At 37.4% G+C, this 24,790-nt stretch overlaps 1 protein-coding gene and 1 long non-coding RNA gene across 2 annotated transcripts; one reads left to right on the forward strand and one right to left on the reverse strand.

The window, feature by feature from the left end:
• Window positions 1-1,940: 1,940 nt before the first annotated feature.
• Window positions 1,941-9,893, forward strand: LOC138368992 (uncharacterized). The gene is made up of 2 exons (XM_069331732.1): window positions 1,941-2,024; window positions 7,131-9,893. The coding sequence occupies exons 1-2, from the start codon at window positions 2,022-2,024 to the stop codon at window positions 9,423-9,425; spliced, it is 2,298 nt and encodes a 765-aa protein (XP_069187833.1). The 5' UTR covers window positions 1,941-2,021; the 3' UTR covers window positions 9,426-9,893.
• Window positions 9,894-10,582: 689 nt separating this feature from the next.
• LOC138368993 (uncharacterized) lies at window positions 10,583-18,113 on the reverse strand. Its single transcript, XR_011229697.1, has 2 exons — window positions 15,889-18,113; window positions 10,583-12,026 (listed from the first exon to the last, which is right to left on the reverse strand). It is a non-coding gene; the product is annotated as an uncharacterized lncRNA (long non-coding RNA).
• Between the last annotated feature and the right edge of the window lie 6,677 nt (window positions 18,114-24,790).

Raw genomic sequence — 24,790 nt, forward strand, 5'->3', positions numbered from 1 at the left:
CTAGCAGTAAATGTAGTAAATAGGTACCTGGGAGTTAGACACCTGCTACGGGCTGCTTCCTGGGGGGGGGGGGTAAAAAATACTAGTTAGTAACAGTTGAGAGGCGGGCCGAAAGAGCAGAACTCAACCCCCGCAAGCACAGATAGGTAAATACACACACACACACACTCAAGGGGTCTGGTAGCTGAGTGGACAACGCGTGGACTCGTAATCCTGTGGCCCGGGTTCGATTCCCGGCGCCTGCAAAGACAAATGGGCAGAGTTTCTTTCACCCTGATGCCCCCTGTTATCTAGCAGTAAATAGGTACCTGGGAGTTTGACAGCTGGTTACGGGCTGCTTCCTGTGTGTGTGGGGGGGGGGGGGGTAAAAAAAATAGTAGTTAGTAACAGTTGATTGATTGTCAGTTGAGAGGCGGGCTGAAAGAGCAGAGCTCAAACCCCGCAACCACAACTAGGTGAACACACACACATACACAGACCTGTCTCCTGCAACCCATATCAAGAGGATAACATCAGCGGCATATGCCAGGCTGGCCAACATAAGAACGTCATTCAGAAACTTGTGTAAGGAATCATTCAGAACTTTGTATACCACATATGTTAGGCCAATCCTGGAGTATGCAGCCTCAGCATGGAGTCCATATCTAGTCAAGGATAAGACCAAACTGGAAAAGGTTCAAAGGTTTGCCACCAGACTAGTACCCGAGCTGAGAGGTGAGAGACTACGGGAATTAACCTCACTTCGCTGGAAGACAGAAGTTAGGGGGGACATGATCACCACATTCAAGATTCTCAAGGGGAATTGATAGGGTAGATAAAGACAGGCTATTTAACACAAGGGACACACGCACTAGGGGACACAGGTGGAAACTGAGCGCCCAAATGAGCCACAGAGATATTAGAAAGAACTTTTTAGTGTCAGAGTGGTAGACAAATGGAATGCATTAGGAAGTGATGTGGTAGAGGCTGACTCCATACACAGTTTCAAGTGTAGATACGATAGAGCCCAATAGGCTCAGGAATCTATGCACCTGTTGATTGACGGTTGAGAGGCGGGACCAAAGAGCCAGAGCTCAACCCCCACAAACACAACTGTGTGAGTACTGGTGTCTGTCACTAAGATAGGATCGGATATAGTCCAGGGCAAGGCCTCGGATTCCATAATGATGGAGTTTAAGTAAGAGGTAGTTGACTTCATCAAATACTTTGGAAGCATCAATAAAGAAAGTAAGAACCCAGCTTCCTTGTGAACTACAGAACTGTACATTTTCCGCCACATGGAAACTACATAACAACGTTCATTGACCAGCTTTATGTGAAATTGTCAGTGATGTTTAGTTCACCAATTAGAAAGTGAGATATAGTCAAATAATTGTTTCACTAGTGTTGTGTGTTTAAAGCAATGGCTCTCTTGTTTACAGAGGACTTAGAGGATCGGAAGGTATTCGGAATAGGACCAATTACAGATGTGTTTATTACAAATGATGACTGACAATGTGAGAGAAAGCTTATAGGACACATATATAGGTATACAGTTTCAGCATTCGATGTTTAATAATTATACAAGTTTCACAACCCATACAGGAGTTAAAATGTGAAGGTATTTAACAGGAGTAATAAAGATGTAAACAGGTCTTTCAAACAGTTTTAATTAGGTAACTTTCAATCTCATCTATCCTGTATATATTGATTATCATACAGTTTCGGCGTTCCTGGTATCTTTTATGCAACGTGACTTTGCTCTGTATACAAATGCGTAGACGCTTCACTCTTAAATTTGCATGTGACCAAGGTACGAGATGACTTCATATTATGTAAACTGCTTACATGAAAACAGTAATGAAAATGTCAGTATTTATATTATGTTGGACGTTTGTTTACGTCAAACATCACGGTCTTTTACTTCAACAGGATAAAATTCGTTTGTTGCGCTGTTTCAGGAATGTCTCCCGATTAACTTTAAATGAAAGGAGCAAGTGGCTTCCAGGACACTTCACTTCACTTCCGTCACCTCTTCTATAATGGTAAGCAGCAGGATGTTAGCTTGTAATACAGGCTGTTGTTTTGTTCTTCTTATACTTGAGAGGAGCCCGAAGTGATCAACGACGGTGACAACCATGGAACATCTTCGATGCAGGAACAACCATGGACATCTTCAAGGGGAAACTAGATTGTTTCCTTCAAGGAGTGCCGGACCAACCGGGCTGTGGTGGGTATGTGGGCCTGCGGGTCGCTCCAAGCAACAGCCTGGTGGACCAAACTCTCACAAGTCAAGACTGGCCTCGGGCCGGGCTTGGGGAGTAGAAGTACTCCCAGAACCCCATCAACCAGGACACTTAAGTTTAAAATCTACAGGCAACCGTTCTATAAAGACTTAACGGAAAATTACATAGTGACTTAACTCTGTCGCTAGACAGTTTTTGTTTGCAAGCAATTGATGCAGGAAACAAATGCAAAATTCTCAAGGAATTCAGCATCTGTAGCCAGCTGGTCTCCTTTTTCGACCTTTAATACACAGTTTCCCCACTTTCGTTACATAGTTACACTTCTTCCGTTAAACAGTAACACCACTTGTGTTAGATATACCACTTGCATCACAGCTAAACCACTTGTGCTACATAGTTACACCACTTATGCTTCATACAGCTACACTTTTGCGTCAAATAGTTGCCAACCTCATGGCACACAGACACAACATTTTCGTCAAACATTTAAACATCTTGTGTCACACATTTACAAATCTTGCATCACATAATTACTCCATTTGAGTTACACCTCTTGCTTCATATATTTGCACTGCTTGCTTCACACGGTTACGCCGCTTGAGTCACTTTCCAGGATGAAATCTCATTATGGACTCGGATGGAATCTCACCGCGGATACTAAAGAAAGGAATAGAAGCACTGTGCATGCCATTATCCATGGTGTAAAATCACTGGTAACAGGTGACCTGCTAAAAATTGGGAAGACGGCCAATATAGTCCCGGTATACAAGGAGGGTGATAGACAGGAGGCACTGAACTACAGGCCAGTGTCCCTAACTTGCATACCATTTAAGTTGACGAAGAAGATTGTACGAAAAAAGCTAGTGGAAGTAAAAGCTTCAGGAGCGAAAGAGCACAACCTCATCATGGGATCAGAGATGGCAAGTCCTGCCTCACAGGTTTAGTTGAATTCTACGACCAGGCAACAAAAATCAGGCAAGAAAGAGACGGGTGGGCAGTCTGCATATTTTGGATTGCAAGAAAGCCTTTGACACATTACCACATAAGAGACAAGTGCACAAGCTGGAGATGAAGGCAGGAGTGAAAGGGAAGGTACTTCCTTGGATAAGGAAATATATATATATATATATATATATATTTTTGTGCTTTATTATGCATTTGATGGTTACAAGATATACATGGGTTGATACAAAAATAATAATGCAAAAAGCACATATATATATATATATATATATATATATATATATATATATATATATATATATATATATATATATATATATATATATATATATATATATATATATATATATATATATATATATATAACTGAAGAATATATTACAGTATGCTATACACTAAACATACTGGTATAAATTACTTGGGAATGAACCATGGAGGTTCGAAACGTTGTGCGATTTTGTAATATATATATATATATATATAATCCCACCAGTGGGACTCGAACCCAGAAAGCACAACTACCTTCCAGTAGCTGGCATAACTAGTATGCTTTAACCCACTACGCCATCAGACCTTACAAAAGAAGTAGATAGTTCGAGATATATATCTCAAACATCTCTACCTCCCGAAGGCACCAGATGAGTGAGGGGTCAGTCTGCATTTTTCGTCAAGCCACTGTCAATGTGAGAGAACTCGTGTCCAGCTTATAAGCCTATACTTGCATAAACCACAAGTGAAGATAAACAATCTTTGGACAACACCCACCAGTGGGACTCGAACCCAGAAAGCACAACTACCTTCCAGTAGCTGGCATAACTAGTATGCTTTAACCCACTACGCCATCAGACCTTACAAAAGAAGTAGATAGTTCGAGATATATATCTCAAACATCTCTACCTCCCGAAGGCACCAGATGAGTGAGGGGTCAGTCTGCATTTTTCGTCAAGCCACTGTCAATGTGAGAGAACTCGTGTCCAGCTTATAAGCCTATACTTGCATAACCACAAGTGAAGATAAACAATCTTTGGACAACACCCACCAGTGGGACTCGAACCCAGAAAGCACAACTACCTTCCAGTAGCTGGCATAACTAGTATACTAGTTATGCCAGCTACTGGAAGGTAGTTGTGCTTTCTGGGTTCGAGTCCCACTGGTGGGTGTTGTCCAAAGATTGTTTATCTTCACTTGTGGTTTATGCAAGTATAGGCTTATAAGCTGGACACGAGTTCTCTCACATTGACAGTGGCTTGACGAAAAATGCAGACTGACCCCTCACTCATCTGGTGCCTTCGGGAGGTAGAGATGTTTGAGATATATATCTCGAACTATCTACTTCTTTTGTAAGGTCTGATGGCGTAGTGGGTTAAAGCATACTAGTTATGCCAGCTACTGGAAGGTAGTTGTGCTTTCTGGGTTCGAGTCCCACTGGTGGGTGTTGTCCAAAGATTGTTTATCTTCACTTGTGGTTTATGCAAGTATAGGCTTATAAGCTGGACACGAGTTCTCTCACATTGACAGTGGCTTGACGAAAAATGCAGACTGACCCCTCACTCATCTGGTGCCTTCGGGAGGTAGAGATGTTTGAGATATATATCTCGAACTATCTACTTCTTTTGTAAGGTCTGATGGCGTAGTGGGTTAAAGCATACTAGTTATGCCAGCTACTGGAAGGTAGTTGTGCTTTCTGGGTTCGAGTCCCACTGGTGGGTGTTGTCCAAAGATTGTTTATCTTCACTTGTGGTTTATGCAAGTATAGGCTTATATATATATATATATATATATATATATATATATATATATATAGATAGATAGATATCAGAGTATACTGGCAGCAAGTTAGATTTGGTTTTATGCATATCTCATTGAATATGACAGCATATTCCGTATTTACTATTTTCTGATTTAGGCCTCTATCCCTCTTACTAGTGCTCTTGCATCAGGGTTCAGCTGGAAGAGGAGTTCACCAAAATTTATGTTCGTTTTCAAGGTGAAGTAAAATAAATGAATAACTGAACAATGTATTACACTTATTTATAAAATCGCACGACGTTTCGAACCTACATGGTTCATTCTAAAGTGATGTTACAGTACAGATCATTATATTTTAAACTAATAGCGGGGTCAGGTGAATACAAATGGAACAAACAATGGGGGGTCAGGTGTAAACAAAGGGTAGACATGAAGGAGAAAAGAAGCTAAGAAGAGAAGGTTAAATAGGGGTACATACAAAGATTAATCAAGTGTAGTGAGCGCTGTTTGTCGATCAGTGTCTTCTATGTTGGTATCTTGACGTTCTGGTCTTGTTCTTACTCTCATTGTGGGCAGAGTGAATAGTTCCGTAATATGAGTATTTGTGGTAGGTTGTTCTACTTTTATGTGGATTGCTTCAAGAATTTGTAATATTCTTACACCTTGGGTTTTGTCTATTATACAAGTGTTTTTATTTAACATTTCTCTTGTTAGGGTGATGTCATGGGCTTGTCTCATGTGATTTCTGGGGTCACCGGATTGAAGATGACATGTCAAACGCCTCGTCAGCTTGGCCGACGTCATACCTATGTACTTAGATTGAAGGTTACATCCTTCGTGGGGGCAAGTGTACATGTATACAACGTTTGACTGCTGTAAAAGGTTCTGTTTTTGGCTTATCGGGCTGTTTTTGATAAGGAGGTCGGTAGTCTTCTTTGTTTTGTAGAATATGACCAGGTCTATGTTTTAGTTAGGAGTAATGCTTTTTACTCCTTTACGGATTATTTCTTTCATTACTCTCTCTTCTTGTTTATGTTCACTGTGCGTGGTTGATTTGTAATAAAATTTTATTGGAGGTATTGTGGTTTCTGTTCTAGGTTCAGGATTATACCATCGGTCCAGGTGTCTTCTTATAGCAGCGTTTATTCCCGTGTCGCTATATCCGTTGTTCACCAATACCTGAGTTATTCTTTCAAACTCTCTACTCACGTTGCCCCATTCGGAGCAGTGGGTAAGCGCTCGACGAATATACGTATCAAGAACACTGCCTTTGTATCTTTGGGGGGCACTCACTTCTACCGTTCAGGCATAATCCTATGTTGGTAGGCTTAGCATATACGCTGGTGTTTAAAAGAGGTTCCTGTTTTTGGTATTAGTACATCCAAGAATGGCTGCCTGTTATTTTCACTATTTTCATGTTTAAACCGGAGTACTGACACTCTCTCTAGAGGACTTTTTAGATCAATTAGCTCGTCTCAGTCTTTTACTATGACGAATATGTCATCTACATAACGGCAATATACAGTTGGTTTTTGTCTGCTACTGAAGACTCTGTCTTCGATGGTTCCCATATCAAAATTAACAAATAACTCTCCTAAAGGGGAGCCCATTGCTACTCCGTCTTTTTGTAGTTACATGTCCCCTTGCGGACTGATGAAAGGAGCTTTTATAGTACATGCCTCGAGAAGACTCTTCAAGTGTGGCTCGGGTATGTCTAATTTGGGGGTCCTCTCGTCTCTGTATACTCTGTGCAGTATCATTTCTATGGTGGTATCGACTGGGACGTTGGTAAATAGGGATTCGACGTGCAGGGAAACAATGATTCCATCAGGCTGTGCAGTTTTGATTAATTCTAAGAAATCTGCTGAAGATTGTAGACTATAGTTGCTTGGAGTGTATGGAGTTAGGAGTTCGTTACGTCTTTTTGCCAGGTGCTAGGTTAGGGTTGGTATTTGGCTGATTATTATTATATATATATATATATATATATATATATATATATATATATATATATATATATATATATATATATATATATATATATATGTATATATATATATATATATATATATATATATATATATATATATATATATATATATATTTGCTATATATATATATATATTTGCCTTAAGAATAATTTTTTCTGACTCATACTGACTGTTACTTCTCTTTTGTGTTTGTGACGTTCAGTGGACAGGTGTGACAGCGGTGGTGGTGGTGGTCTTGACGGCCACAGCTCCTGGACACCATGTCAAGGGCTCAGGAGACACAGAAGATGCATCTGCTGGCTGGGATGACAGTGCTGTGAATGAAATGAATAGGAATAAAGAGGAGTATGATATATATGCTGAAGATGGTAATGGAAATCACGAAGAGTGGCGGGATGAATTGGGAAGAAGAGTCAACAGTGTGCTAGATCCATACAGTCCACCAAATGACATTCCTGAGCTTCCAGACACTCCTAGTTATAGTCTACCAAGCAATCCTCAATCATTTGCACTTCTCACTAATGAAAAACAATTTTTCCCAAGTTTTACAAATACGTATATGACCTTATTAACGAAACCCGAGCTTTCCTCCAGAACTAAACGTTCTTTAAACAAATTGAAAGGTGAAGATTTAATACCATCTAGGGTAAAATCAAAAAGAGATATATCTAGTCAAACGGGTGAACCAGACAAATACATGTCTGTATCAGGGACACTGAACAACAATGGTAGTCCAGCCCCTTCCAGTGATTTACATATGCAATTGAAATCATTAAATAAATTAGGAGATCAATCCATGTATAAATATGTTTTACCGATTATAGGAGTATCTGGGACTACAACAATTACAAATCCATCATATCCAGGTAGACCACCTACAGACATGATAATGAGTCCTTCATCAGGATCACCTACACTTCGCTTAAATGGACAACTTTCTCTTCCAAGTAATACTGGCAAATATATGATACCAGTTGATGCAAATTTGCTTCAGAACATTCTAAGACTTAGTATGCCAAGTATTGAAGGGACTTACACCTCTCTCGGTGGTGGCCATCATATTTCAACCATTCTAAAGCCTAATATATCAAGTACACTGGGTATAAATATGCCAAATATGCTATTATCAGGATCTCCCGTGCTTTACACCACAGATAAACCTTTTCTGCCAAGTGGCACAGATACTTCTATGGCACCTCTAGAGCCAAAGGAACTTCCAATCATATCTAAACCCAGTTTACAAATTACGGAAGGTGCTCTTCGTCCGTTAATAGGGACACCTACGATTTCAATAATTGAGAACCCTTCTTTTACAGCTGGCCCTGGTACTTACATGCCAAAGATGCCATCATCAGGATCACCTACACTTGGCATAAGTGAACAACTTTCTTTTCCAAGTTATACTGATACATATATGGTACCATATGATGCAAATTTGCTTCAGAACATTCTAGGACCTAGAGTACCAAGTACTGAAGGGGCCACTTCCCCTCTCGTTGGTAGCCATCAAATTTCAACCATTCTAAAACCCATTCTATCAAGTACACTGGGAATAAATTTGCCAAAGGTGCCTTTATCAGGATCACCTTCACTTGGCATCAATGAAAAACTTTCTCTTCCAAGTTATACTGATACACATATAGAACCATTTGATGCAAATTTGCTTCAGAACATTCTAGGACCTAGAGTACCCAGTACTGAAGGGAGCACTTCCCCTCTCGTTGGTGGCCATCAAATTTCAACCATTCTAAAGCCCAATTTATCAAATACCCTGGATATAAATTTGCTTCAGAACCTTCTAGGACCAAGTGTACCAAGTGGTGAAGGGACTACTACCCCTCTCGTTGGTGGCCTTCAAATTTCACCCATTCTAAAGCCCAATCCATTAAGTACAGCAAAGTTGCTAGGATCCCCGGCAATATACACCGCTGATAAACTTTCTCTGCCAAGTGGCACAGATACATTTATGGCCCCTCAAAAGACAAGTGAACTTCTAATCATATCTAAACCAAATTTACAACGTACAGAGGGTGCATTTCGTCCTCTAATTGTCGCACCTGTGGTTTCAACCATTGAAAACCATTCTCTTCCATTTGGACTTGGTATTTATATGCCAAAGATGCCCTTATCAGGATCACCTTCACTTGGCATCAATGAAAAACTTTCTCTTCCAAGTTATACTAATTCATATACGGTACCATTTGATGCAAATTTGCTTCAGAACAATGTAGGATCTAGTGTGTCAAGTACTGAAGGGACTTACACCCCTCTCGTTGGTGGCAATCATATTTCAACTATTATGAAGTCTAATATATCAAGTACACCAGGTATAAATATGCCAAATATGCTTTTATCAGGATCTCCCGCGCTTCACACCACAGATAAACCTTCTTTGCCAAGTGGCACAGATACTTCTATGGCACCTCTCCAGGCAAGTGAACTTCCAATTAATTCTAAACAAAGTTTACAAATTTCGGAAGGTGCTTCTCGTCTTTAATAGGGACACCTATGATTTTAACCATCGAAAACCCTTCTCTTTCAGCTGGACCTCTTACATATATGCCAAAGATGCCTTCATCGGGATCACCTTCACTTGGCATAAAATCAAAAACTTTCTCTTCCAAGTTATACTGATACAGATATGGTACCATATGATGCAAATTTGCTTCAGAACATCTTAGAATCTAAAGTACTAAGTACTGAAGGAACTTGAACCCCTCTCGTTGGTGGCCATCATATTTCAACAATTATAAAGCCCAATATATCATCTACACTGGGTATAAATTTGATAAAGATGCCTTTGTCAGGATCCTCGCCAATGCACACTGATCCTCCAGGGTATAATAATATTACAAAGCAAAAGATGTATGTAATTTATAAATTTCAGTCTTTTATGTTTGTATAATCCTTTATGTAAAATATTCAAAGCATTATTATAATAAAAATATGTCATTTATAAACTTTAGTTACTTTTGTTTGTATAACCCTTTAACAATTTAAAGGCAGTATTAAAAAATACGTATTCCTCACCAAAAGAAACACCAGTGAATTCAACCAATCGGATTACTTATCTCTTAGTAAAAATAAGTACTCACAGAAACAAATACACACACACACACACACACACATCCTCACATCCCTGGAAAACAGAAGAGTAAGAGGAGACATGATAACCACCTACAAAATAGGTTAAAATTTATCAGTGCGTCTTGTGGGACGCCCGCTGATTTAACGAGCCTGGGGCCAGATTCACGAAAGCACTTACGCAAGCACTTAAAAACGTGTACATCTTTCCTCAATCTTTGACGGCTTTGGTTACATTTATTAAGCAGTTTACAAGCATGAAAACTTCCCATTCAACTGTTGTTATTGTTATAAACAGCCTCCTGGTGCTTCGGAACTCATTAACTGTTTAATAATTGTAAACAAAGCCGCCAAAGATTGAGACAAGATATACAGGTTCGTAAGTGTTTGCGTAAGCGCTTTCGTGAATCTGGCCCCTGGCCTGAGAACGGGTTGCTCTCTCTTAGCCTCGGCTCCAGAATGGTCTAAAAAAGACAGAAATGTCGTCAAATTTTGAGGCACCCCATTTCTTTAACCTAATTTGTTATTGTCACTTTGACAAAAAGGAACAGGACAAAAATAATTGTCTAATATAAAGTAACACTTTATTTGTATAATCCAAAACTCCAATATTCTTAGGGTGATGTTCAGGTACATGTTGTAGTTATCAGGAAAGAGTATAACTAATTTTTGAGACTTATAATGACTCCACAGTTCTAGTAGACATAGTTACAATGTAGTAAAAATGACTAAGCCTCTGAGTCTTAGAAAGTTTTCCAACTGTTAAATTATACAAAGCAAATGCATTAGTACAATTTGTAGAACATTTTAAAGAACAATTATGAACTAATCCCCATTCAAGGTGGTCTGGCCACTGTGTCTCCAAAAAGCTGTCATCAAAAATGAGTTATAGAATCGTTAGTCTCATGCTTATTATTTGTGTTGCTCAAGTCATTAACATTAGATTTGGATTGGCTGATCTTTAATAGTTAAACTCTAGGGATTTCGAGTGGTGAAGGCCAGAGGGGTGGAAGCCTGTCAGAGGAATTTGTTTACATGGATGTACATCTAGTTTGGGAATGGCCTTAGGCAAGATAGTAGTGTATTAGTCTCAATTCAGGAAGGAAATAATTGGAATATATAATGGAGAAGCATACCAGAACATCTGAACTAATAAAGTAGGGACTCGTTATGTTATACATTTCATTTATTGGTAATAACCTTTACTCAATTGGTAGAGATTCTAATGAATAGGATGTGTTCAAGACTAATTCTGTGTTGAATAAACCCACTTATGTTTTTGATCTAATAAGTACAATCCTTCTGTCATTACTACATTTGAATATTTTAATTCTGTATATATGTATGCCTTGTTGGTTATAGAAATACTTAATCTCACTTGTATCTTTACCTGATTCTATTATCATTTACCCTCTAGGCAAATGAGATAACTAAGGTAAGATGGCTGAAATCAAAATCGTCTAAAGAAATTTACTAGCGATTTACGAAACCCCTAGACTAACAGTTCCTAGGACGGAAATATATAATACGTGCAGTATTCTGAATGTGTCCCACGTGAGTGATGTCATACTGCTTGTGGGAGATCTAAATATTCGCTCGTGAGTTTTAAGCAACAGGCATGGAGTCAATATATAGTAAAAAAAAGGAAATATCATATATATATTATTCCTGGTTTGTTACAAGTGTTGTTGTGGATATAGTACTAAGACTTATAAGGTGTGTACTGACAATATGCTTTTTGTAGAATTGGCTAGTACATCAGTTAAAGACGCAGCAGTAAGACTTGTAAGGTGTGTACTAACACTATACTTCTCGTGAACTTGGCTACAGATGATGTTGTTGACGAAGAAAAGAAGACTTGTGAGGTGTGTATTTACACCACACTTCTTGTTGGCTTAGAAGAGTTGACGTGGCTAGCAAAATTTGTATGGTGGGTACGACAACTCCAGTCATGTGGACGTGCCTGATAAACGACTGCACGGTTCATTCACACAGGGTCATTATCCTCCAGGTCCTGAGTTTGAAATTTGAATATAATTTAAATATATCTTCTTTTCAATATATAAGAGGTAACATAAAACTATTTCTTATATGATATAATTTGGTTTAGAACATTTAAAAAAAAATAATAATTTATTCGTTAATTCTACTAATAATATTTGCATATATATATATATATATATATATATATATATATATATATATATATATATATATATATATATATATATATATATATATATATTAAGAGAGTACCACCTCTAGCTGGAAGAAGGGGGACCCATAGCCTCGGAGGAAACCACGCATAACGCATTAGAGGGAATGTTTAGATCCCCTCCAATACAGTTTCTGTGTGCTTTTCTCCTACCACCCCCTTCCTTTTTTATTTTATATATATATATATATATATATATATATATATATATATATATATATATATATATATATATGTATATATATATATATATATATATATATATATATATATATATATATATAAAATCAAGATGGGTGCAAGGAGATGACGGATCGACTCTGTGTCCAGGCCTCTGCCATACCTCCTCCCAGGTCTACCCCCTCCCCTCCAACACACACTCATTAACTCCTCTCACTCTACACCCACCCGATCTCTCCCAGACACATGCTCTAATAAACACCACAACACACAATTCCACTTTCGCCACACCACTGTAACCATTTTCACTAAACACATTCTTCAGTCCTTCACACGCCCTTCCAGTTTCTTCCTATATACACCCTCTTCATCTTCCCAACACACACCTTTCCCGTCTCCACTCCACATGCACTTGCCCTGTCTTTCCACACTCATCCATCCTGTCTCGCAGACAAAACATCCTTTCCTCTCCCCCTACTCACATCCTGTCTGCCTCCACCACATATACACTCCTTGTCTCCAGCCACATACACTTGCCCAAAATCGGCTCCTTTTCCACACTCTCACACCCTCCTTACACCTTCCCTTTCTAGCCACATCACTATAACCTTTTCATAACACACTGGCTTAATCACTGATAACATTTATTCATTCTACACATCTCCACTTACACCCTCTCAATCTCAACCCATACATACTCACCTCATATCCATTATGACTGTAACCCTTTTCATTACACTATCCACATCTCTGTAACCAAAAGGTTGTGCTGTAAATGCAAATCTGTCATCTGAATATGCGTTTTCCATTACAGAATCTAGATTCACTAATATTTAAACGAATGCTGAAATTTACTGATATTTCTTGCCCATTTCATATTCCCTGATTTTTGCAGAGTGTATGTGAAGGCCAATTCAGCCTCAAAAGTGGTATAGAGGACCAACAACGACCATCCTATGAGATTATATATACAGTAAAAAAGTTTTATCATTTCAAACAGCGTGAGACTAGCCCAAAGTGTCTGGCTTCCAACCTTAGACAAACAACCAAACAGATGATTGATTGATAAAGTGTAAGCCACCAAAGAGGTGGCACAGGGATATTTCTTTTTTTTAGTAAATGTATACTGTGATCTGAGGTCGCAGTTAATCATCAGGCTACTGTCGCGGGGAAGGATACTGCGTGACAGTATTAATGTCCAACTGCTGGACACCATTTTTGCCCGGAAGAGTAGCAGTATTGAAGGCTTCAGGGTGGTTACTGCAAGATTCAGGGACTCTTAAAGCTCTTCTAAGGACGTTGGCTGCTTTACATTCCAGGAGATAGTCAAGTAGTGTCATTTCTGTGATTGTTTGGCAGAAAATGCATTCCCTCTGTCTGGGTTCAACATTCCCCCAGTTGCATCTGTAACCTAGACGTAGTCTATATAACCGAACTGATGTTTCACTATGCATTCCTTTTGGGATATTTAACCTCTCTAACTTGATGGCCTGAAGATATCATATTGCAGAGGTCTGTCATGGGGGCGTGTGTCAAAAACTTTTGTCATACCTGTGTCTCAGAGGCCTGTTAAGAATTTAGTAGTGGTGGACCTTTAAATGTTGTTTAGGGGAATAGATGATTATACTTGAGTCTAGGGCATATCAAGGAGTAAGATAAACAGCCTAGTACAGACACAAATTTATATGTATAAAACACGATATTACACATATGAAATGTTGCTCCTTACAACTAAAGGTCATTATGACGTGATATAACCCCCCCCCCCCCTTAATACTCTATGCTTTACATTTGCAGTCAAACCCTTTATTGACTTTATTTACCATATTCCCCATGTATGCTTTTAGATTGAGTCAATTTTTCCCTCACATAGTTAGGGTATTTCAATTCACATTATTCCTGACAATCTCCAGCTTTGAAGGTACTACTTTGCTGGGTGGAGTATTACTGGTAACTCGCCGCCTCACTGAAATCAGCTGTAGATATTTTCCTATCAAAAATTTTCCACTGTGTCCACCAACAATTTATACTTGAAACTAACCTCCACAGGAGGCAAGATTCGTAACACCCCTCCTAAGCTGTGGGGAAAAAATGAGACATTCATGAATGAATTTCACCTTTTGTTTCACATAAAATTAACACCTCAACCAGATTTCACAATAATTGTAAAGAAACAGTAAAAGATATATAATAAACAATAGATACATAATAATATATACACTCGAGAAATTCATGAATGAATTTCACCTTTTTTTCACATAAAATTAACACCTCAACCAGATTTCACAATAATTGTAAAGAAACATTAAAAGATATATAATAAACAATAGATACACAATAATATATACATCTCTGAGCAATAGTACAACCCTAAGTCACCCCAGGTTTTGGCAATCAAGAAAGTGCATCTGCTACTATATTTAATTTTCCTGGAATATGTTTGATGACCAGATTGTACTCTTGCAACAATAAAGACCACCTTAATATTCTCTGATTGGATTTCTTCATGCTAGCAATAAATGTTAAGGGGTTGTGGTCAGTAAACACTTCAACAGTATTGGCTGATAGATAAATGTCAAATTTTTACCAGCTAGTAATAATGACAAAGCCTCCTTCTCTACTGTGGAGTAATTCTGTTGACATTTGGTAAATTTTTTTAGAATAGTAATGTATTGGATGATTAATACCCCTCATCATCTTCTTGCATTAGTACAAAACCAGCACCCCAATCCGAAGCATCTATATATAGTTTGAATGGCTTAGAGTAGTCAGGAGTAGAAAACACTGGACCAGATGATAACATTCCTTTTATTTTAGTAAATGCATCCTGACATTCCTGAGGCCATCTAAACTTTTTATTTTTACATAGCAAGTTAGTCAAAGGAGCTGCAATTGCTGCAATTTTTTTACAGAACTTCCTATAATAACCACACATTCCAAGATATATTTGTACCTCCTTCTTGCTAGTCAACACTGGATACTCTAATATATCATTTATTTTATTTTTGAGTGGTAAAACCTTCCCATTTCCCACTTCATATCCCAAGTAAGAAATACTAGCTCTAGCAAAAGTACATTTGTGTAAGTTTACAGTTAAATTAGCCTCCTTTAAGAATTTTAATAGTTTATCCAAGCATTTCATATGGTCCTCCCAATTAATGTGATAAATTACAATATCATCCAAGTAAGCTCTACATTGTGGTATGTCTTTAACACTAAGTTCATAAGACGCTGGAAAGTTGCTGGGGCATTTTTCAGCCCAAAAGGCATTACAGTGAATTCATACAACCCATCTGCAGCTATAAATGCATTCATCTCCCGAGCTCTTGGTGTTAAAGGAATTTACCAATATACTTTTGACAAATCTAGTTTGGTTACAAACTTGGCTTTACCAACACTGTCTATGGAATCATCTAATCTAGGTACTGTAAAGTTATCATCAACAGTCATTACATTTAGCTTACGGTAGTCAATGACCAACCTGTGAGTTCCATCCTTCTTTTCGACCAAAATACACGGACTACTCCAACTGCTGCTGCTAGGTCTCACCAATCCATGTTGAAGCATGTAGTCGACTTCTTTCCGGATGAGATTCAACTTGGTAGGGTTGACTCTATATGGGTGTTAGTTAGTTATTCTAGTTCAAGTTAGCTATTCTAGCTATCCCTCCAGTTAGCTATTCTAGCTATCCCTCCAGTTAGCTATTCTAGAGTGCCCCCCCCCCCAGAGGCCCTTCTGCAGCCTCTCCAATTCAACACCTTGTGACCTAGGTATTTGATTACCTAAGTATCACGAACACAAGGCATTGTAACTTGATCAGCTACTCGCGACTCTAGAGAACTCTAGAACAGTTCACTGCCACGAACATATAAGAGAACCGAAAGGAAAGAGATGAATAATGAAATAATTAGTGAGGGCTTGGGGTGAGGGAGGTAGGGAGGAGAGAGGAGTAGGTGGGAGGAGTTAGGAGGGTCGTCAGGTGAAAGGGAAGTGGGAGAGAGGCGAAGGGAGAGGAGAGGGAGTAGGAGAGGTAGAGGTAGAAGGGTAGATAAGTAGAAATGTTGAAACCATCCATTCTCTCAGTACATACAAGACAGGGAATGGCACTTGTCTGTATCACAAAATTAACCAAAGTGTTCATAGACCAACTCTAACTATATACTCCTTAAATCAGTATCCTCAGAGGCGCTCTCGCCTCGACTCACAATGCTCTCGGGGACAAAGTTAAAGACAATATGAATACTAAATACATTAGGGGGCGTTACTTCCAATCCTTACATTCACAAACTAGCATAAACTTATGCAAATTCAAACAACTCGGACAAAACACATACTCAAACACAACCAAACTTACAAATACGCAAACAGTTCCCTTTATAAACACAAATTTTGCAAATACAAACTCACTCAAGCATTTATGCAACCTTGACTTTATAAACACAGACTTCCATATTCACCAACTTATATACAAACTTATACACTTTACAAAAACTTACTCAAATGCACAGTTTACTAACTTGCTCCAATTCTCTAATATTCTTGGTAATGCTTTGTTTAAGCATTCTTCCCTTACATAACCAAACAACCCTAACATAACCTAACCAACCCTAACATAACCCAACAACCTTAATCTTCCCTAACCAACCCCTAACCTAACCTTAATCCCATTTTTTTATTACTTGTACACTATCCATCCAACATGTTATGCACACCTCAGCCTAACACCCCTCACCCCGCCCCCACCTAACCTTTATATATATTTTCTCATACATTTTCAAATAATATAAAAGAATGTCTATTCGCGACATCTAGTTTTTAGATACTTTCTGAATACATTTAATAGGCTGGCTTCACATTCATCACCTTTATATTAGGTCGCCGATTTATTCAATAACGTATGTTAGAGTTTATGTTTTATATCCATTTTTGGCAGGACATTCATGTTGTCCAATCTGTTTCATATACATTTGTTATATTTTCAAGTGATATTTATTAAAGATAGATGTTTATGCATTTCAAGGAATAATTGCTAAGAATGGGTATTTAAGTTTTCAAGGATTTGTTATATATTTAGGTGTTTGTTCATATTAATGGTTATTTGCTAAAGATGGGGTATTTAAGCAATTCAAAGGATTTGTTATATATATATATATATATATATATATATATATATATATATATATATATATATATATATATATATATATATTAGTATATTTTGGTAGCAGTCTTTCATATAAATATATTTGTTGTTAAATATGACCGAAAAAGTAAGATTAATAATTTTAACACGAATTTTCTCAATATTTCTTATGTTTCTTTTTACTGTCGATGGTAATTAAAAAATCCATTCTCCAAAATTCATTTTTATTTCTAGTCTGACACGACGCTTGAACGCGTTTCGTAATAACTTATTACATTTTCAAAGACTTTAGTTTACACACACACACAACTGTAACCTAAAAACACTAAACGGAGTTTTACTTAATGCTAACATTGAACAGCTTGTTTTATATACTCGCATTTGGGTGAGGTGATATGTTGCAACAATTTTGGATGAGGTGAGCAAACTTTTGACCAATACAAGACAGAACACGGTGCAATGGGTATAAATTGGATAAATGAGAGTATATATAAATATATATATATATATATCCTTGAAAACTTAAATACCCATTCTCAGCAATTATTCATATATATATATATATATATATATATATATATATATATATATATATATATATATATATATATGTGTGTGTGTGTGTGTGTGTGTGTGTGTGTGTGTGTGTGTGTGTGTGTGTGTGTGTGTGTGTGTGTGTGTGTGTGTGTGTGTGTGTGTGTGTGTGTGTGTGTGTGTGTGTGTGTGTGTGTGTGTGCGTGTGTGTGTGTGCGTGTGTGTGTGTGTGTGTGTGTGTGTGTGTGTGTGTGTGTGTGTGTGTGTGTGTGTGTGTGTGTGAGTGTGTGTGTGTGTGTGAATTATATGTCAAAACATTTTCAAAATGGTCAAAAATTTACATGAAACAAGAGTGTCAACTGAAAACATGTATGTGACTCTCAGCTGTCACAATAACATATAATAAATAATTTAATAATTAGTTTCATACAAAATTGTTAAAAAAATAGATATATTAATTTAATTTTTTTTATTTTTTTTCTCATTTGTTTATCGGACGATTTGCATGAAACTTATACACCTGAGTGCACGTAAGCCTATCTGTAAGGGTGTAAATTTTGGAGGAAATTCTATACTTCAACCTCAACCACAGATGGTAGCACCTTAGACTTCATTTTTTCATTACTTTCTTCCAAGTAACATAAACGTAACTTCTACTCTTTCATTTTTTATTAAATTTACATGAAACGTGCACCTTATATGTAGAGTGCATGTCTCTTCAATGCGGTCCGTCTAATTACCACAAACTACACAAGTTTCACAAAGCTTCCTGGCAATACGTTAATAATGAATAAATATGATATATTTACTCATTATAATGTTGGTGCTGAATGTACAACACGAAAAAGCATAATTTTAATCTGAAAAAGTATCTTTTTATAAAGAAATTAGACGAAAATGAAGAGCGGGTGACGCCAAATCAAGTCGACGATCCAAGTGTCGGTTAGGTTAGGTTTGGTTTGGTTTGGTTAAGTTAGGTTAGGTTAGGTTAGGTTAGGTCAGCCTAACCTAACATATCATATTTATTCATTACTAACGTATTGCCAAGAAGCTTTGTGAAGCTTGTGTAGCTTGTGGTAATTAGACGGACCCCTTCAATGGGTATGCCATATTTTTTTCTAAGCTCATTAATTGATTTTATGAATAATAATAAACGTGATAGATTTGCATAATTTTGGGGGGAAATTTGACTATTTGAATTAGTAAAACTAAACATATTTCGGAAAATCCAGTCATACAAATCCTCTAATATATGCTAATGTGATAGAACAGCGTCATATAAATTATTTAATTTGAAACGTGTGGTTGTAGTAAATTTTTGAAAATGTGTAAAATTCGTTGAAAAAAAATCTCACTTTCTATTAATGCTGCGATAATGAAACTTGGAACGGTTACTGCCCTTTACACATAGAAATAGTCAAAAAAGTTTGGTCGACATTGAACATCTTTTCAATATCCTCCATTAAAGCCCCTATTCACAAAATCTAATATAATCCATTTACATATAATTCAGGGACCAGTATTTCAAATTTAAAGTGCTTCTAATCCAGATATTCTTAATCCTGGAAATTCAAGTGCTTCCTTTCCTGTAAATTTAGGTGCTAATAATTTAGGAAATTCATATACTTCTAATTCAGGAAAGTCAGATGCCTGTAATTCAAGAATGTCACATTTTTTTAACTACAATTATTCAGGTGCCGGTGGTTCAAGAATTTCAGATGCTTTTAATCCAGAAAATTCAGGTTCCATTAATACAGATAATTCGGTAACCGGTAATTCAAGAGTTTCGTTTTTCTAGTCCAGGCAATTCAGATGATCTTAATCCAGGTGATTCAGTTACGAGTATTCCATGAAATTCAAATTCCCCTAATCCAGAATATCCAAGTTCTTGTAAACCAGGACATACTGTAGATTGTATATCAAGAAATTCCGGTCCCTTTAACCCAGAAAATTTAGGTGTCTTTATTTTAGGAAATTCTGGCGCTCCTATTACACGAGTTCAGATGCTACTAATTCAGGAAATAAAAAAAAAAAGTGCTTCCTATAGAGGAAATTCAGTTGCCTTTATTGCAAGAATTTCTGGTTCCCTTAATTCAGATAATTTGTTTACTGGTTACATTTCAGGAATTACAGGTACTCCAAACTTAGAAAATTCAGGCGCTTTTAATCCAAAGATATTATCGTGCTTCTAATTCAGAAAATTCAGGTGATTTAATTTTCATGTGTTCTTAATGCAAGAAAGTCATTTACCTCTAATCCAGGAATTACAGCTTCATGTAATCCGGGAAATCCATGTACCCTTAATGAAGGAAAATAATGTGCATGCAAACCAAAATTTTCTTGTTCCCCGAATTCAGCTAATTCAGCAACGAGTAAAGGAATCTCAGGTGCTCTTAATGCCGAATTTCAGATGTATCTAATCTAGAAAATTCAGATCCTTCTAAATCTGAAAATTTTGAAAAATCCTCTTTTTTAAAAAGAGGGTTTTCAAAAAATTTTGGAAATCTTCTACCATTAATTTATTTCTGTAAGGTGTATTTATTTCCTGAAAATCAGGGGGTTTTATTTCGTAAATATCATGTTCCTTTACTCCTGAAAATTCAGGTGTTATTAACCCTGGAAATGCTAGAACTTTAAATTCAGGTACTCTTATTTGAGGAAATAAAGGTGAACCAGAAATTTCATGTAATCCTGATTCAAATATTCCAGATGTTTGTAATCCTGGAAATTCATGGGCTCCTAACTTATAAAACTCAGGAACCCTTGTCCAGGGTTCTCTTGGTTTCGTTAATTCTGGTAATTCTGGTCCCTTTAAACCAGGAAATGTAGGTGATTGTAATCCAGATAATTCATTTGCTCCTATTTCATCAGCTTCAGGTTCTTGTAATCCATTAAATTCAGGTACCTGAATTTCAGAAAATTCAGGTGCCTGTATTTCAGAAAATTCAGGTGCCTGTATTTCAGAAAATACTGGTGCCTGTATTTCAGAAAATTCAGGGGCCTGTATTTCAGAAAATTCAGGGGCCTGTATTTCAGAAAATTCAGGGGCCTGTATTTCAGAAAATTCAGGGGCTTTTATTTCAGAAAATTCAGGGGCCTTTATTTCAGGAAAGTCAAGCGATCTTAATTCAGGAAATTCAGGTTCCATTAATTCCGGACTTTCAGCTATTCGAATTTCTGGGAACTCAGGTGCTTCTAATTCATCAACTTTAGGAGCATGTAGTTCAGGAAACTTAGGTATTCCTAATTTTTCAATATGAGGTGTTTGTAATTCAGGTACATCTGAGTCATCATTTTCAGGTGCTATTATTCCAGGAAACGTAGATGACCCGAAACCAGGAAATTGAAGTGTTGCATATCTAGAAAATTCTGGTTGTTGTAATCCATTAAAATCACGTCCTTGTAATACAGGAAATTCAGGCGCTTGTACTGCTGGAAATTGATGTGTCTCCAATTCTCCCGTTTCAGGTGTTTCAAATCGAGGAAACTTGGGTGTTTCTAATCCGGAAATTTCAATTTTCGTTGATTCAGGAATTTTTGGTGTATGCAATGCATGCAATTCGAGTGCCTTTAATCTAGGAAACCCAGATTCCCCAATTTCAGGATATTCAGCTATTTGTAATCTTGAAAAGTTAGGTACTGATAATTCCATATTTTTGGGTTCTTCTAATTCAGGAAGCACAGGTGCCCTTAATTCAGGAAATTTAGATGCTCCGATTTCTTGATATTCAGGTACATTTAAATCAGGAAAGTCAGGTGATTTAAATTTTGAATATTCGAGTGCATGTATTCTGGGTTCCTTTAATTCAGGAAATTTAGGTGATTGTAAGTTTAAAAATTCAGGAGTACTTAATTTGCCATTTTCAGGTGCTTGGAGTCCAGGAAACTCAGGTGTTTCTAATTTCAGAAACTCAGGTGCCCTATAAGGAGACATCTCAGTTACTTGTAATCCGGGAAATTCTGGTATTTTTAATCCAGAAAATTCACGTTCGCTTATTTCAGGAAATTCAGTTGTCATAAATTCAGGCAATTCAGGTGCCTTTAATTCATGAAATTTAGGTTCCATTAATTTAGAACTCTGATATGATCTTAATCCAGAAAATTCAGGTGCCACTAATCTAAGAGACTCAGTTGCCTTAAGTTCAGGATAATCAGGTGGTTGAAATCCAGGATAATCAGGTAACTGAAATCCAGGAATATCAGTACGTTGAAATCCAGGAAAATCAGGTGCTTGAAATCCGGGAACATCAGCACTTTGAAATCCAGGATAATCGGGTGCTTGAAATCCAAGAACATCAGCACTTTGAAATCCAGGATAATCAGGGATTTGAAATCCAGGAAATTCAGTACTTTGAAATCCAGGATAATCAGGTGCTAGAATTCCATGAAAATCAGGTGATTGAAATCCAGGTATATCAGGTGATTTTAAATCACGAAACGTAGGTGATCGTAAGTCATGAAATTCAGGAGCATCTAGTTCATTTTCAGGAGCTTGTAATTCAGGAAATTCTGGTGTATCTATTCTAGAAAACTCAGGTGCTTCATATCCAGGAATCTGAGGTACTTGTAATCCAGAAAATTCAGGTGCCCTTATTTCAGGCAATCCAGGTCCCATAAGTTCAGAAAATTCAGGTTCCCTTAATTTCGAGCTATGTGGCGCTCGTAATCCTGGAAATTCCGGTGCCACTAATCTAGGAGACTCAGTTGCCTTAAGTTCAGGATAATCAGGTGGTTGGAATCCAGGATAATCAGGTAATTGAAATCCAGGAATATCAGTACGTTGAAATCCAGGAAAATCAGGTGCTTGAAATTCAGGAAATTCAGTACTTTGAAAAACAGGATAATCGGGTGCTTGAAATCCAGGAAATTCAGTACTTTGAAATCCAGGATAATCAGGGGCTTGAAATCCAGGAAATTCAGTTTTTTGAAATCCAGGATAATCAGGTGCTTGAATTCCTTGAAAATCAGGTGATTGAAATCCAGGTATATCAGGTGATTTTAAACCACGAAACGTAGGTGATTGTAAGTTATGAAATTCAGGAGCATCTAGCTTATTTTCAGGAGCTTGTAATTCAGGAAATTCTGGTGTATCTATTCTAGAAAACTCAGGTGCTTCATATCCAGGAATCTGAGGTAATTGTAATCCAGAAAATTCAGGTGCCCTTATTTCAGGCAATCCAGGTCCCATAAGTTCAGAAAATTCAGGTTCCCTTAATTTCGAGCTATGTGGCGCTCGTAATCCTGGAAATTCCGGTGCCACTAATCTAGGAGACTCAGTTGCCTTAAGTTCAGGATAATCAGGTGGTTGGAATCCAGGATAATCAGGTAATTGAAATCCAGGAATATCAGTACGTTGAAATCCAGGAAAATCAGGTGCTTGAAATTCAGGAAATTCAGTACTTTGAAAAACAGGATAATCGGGTGCTTGAAATCCAGGAAATTCAGTACTTTGAAATCCAGGATAATCAGGGGCTTGAAATCCAGGAAATTCAGTTTTTTGAAATCCAGGATAATCAGGTGCTTGAATTCCATGAAAATCAGGTGATTGAAATCCAGGTATATCAGGTGATTTTAAACCACGAAACGTAGGTGATTGTAAGTTATGAAATTCAGGAGCATCTAGCTTATTTTCAGGAGCTTGTAATTCAGGAAATTCTGGTGTATCTATTCTAGAAAACTCAGGTGCTTCATATCCAGGAATCTGAGGTAGTTGTAATCCAGAAAATTCAGGTGCCCTTATTTCAGGCAATCCAGGTCCCATAAGTTCAGAAAATTCAGGTTCCCTTAATTTCGAGCTATGTGGCGCTCGTAATCCTGGAAATTCCGGTGCCACTAATCTAGGAGACTCAGTTGCCTTAAGTTCAGGATAATCAGGTGGTTGGAATCCAGGATAATCAGGTAATTGAAATCCAGGAATATCAGTACGTTGAAATCCAGGAAAATCAGGTGCTTGAAATTCAGGAAATTCAGTACTTTGAAATACAGGATAATCGGGTGCTTGAAATCCAGGAAATTCAGTACTTTGAAATCCAGGATAATCAGGGGCTTGAAATCCAGGAAATTCAGTTTTTTGAAATCCAGGATAATCAGGTGCTTGAATTCCATGAAAATCAGGTGATTGAAATCCAGGTATATCAGGTGATTTTAAACCACGAAACGTAGGTGATTGTAAGTTATGAAATTCAGGAGCATCTAGCTTATTTTCAGGAGCTTGTAATTCAGGAAATTCTGGTGTATCTATTCTAGAAAACTCAGGTGCTTCATATCCAGGAATCTGAGGTAGTTGTAATCCAGAAAATTCAGGTGCCCTTATTTCAGGCAATCCAGGTCCCATAAATTCAGAAAATTCAGGTGCCTTAAATTCATGAAATTCAGGTTCCGTTAATTTCGAACTATGTGGCGCTCGTAATCCTGGAAATTCCGGTGCCACTAATCTAGGAGACTCAGTTGCCTTAAGTTCAGGATAATCAGGTGGTTGGAATCCAGGATAATCAGGTAATTGAAATCCAGGAATATCAGTACGTTGAAATCCAGGAAAATCAGGTGCTTGAAATCCGGGAATATCAGTACTTTGAAATCCAGGATACTCGGGTGCTTGAAATTCAGGAAATTCAGTACTTTGAAAAACAGGATAATCGGGTGCTTGAAATCCAAGAACATCAGCACTTTGAAATCCAGGATAATCGGGTGCTTGAAATCCAGGAAA

This window comes from Procambarus clarkii, chromosome 26 (assembly GCF_040958095.1).
Source record: "Procambarus clarkii isolate CNS0578487 chromosome 26, FALCON_Pclarkii_2.0, whole genome shotgun sequence".
NCBI classification, from domain to species: Eukaryota; Metazoa; Arthropoda; class Malacostraca; order Decapoda; family Cambaridae; genus Procambarus; species Procambarus clarkii.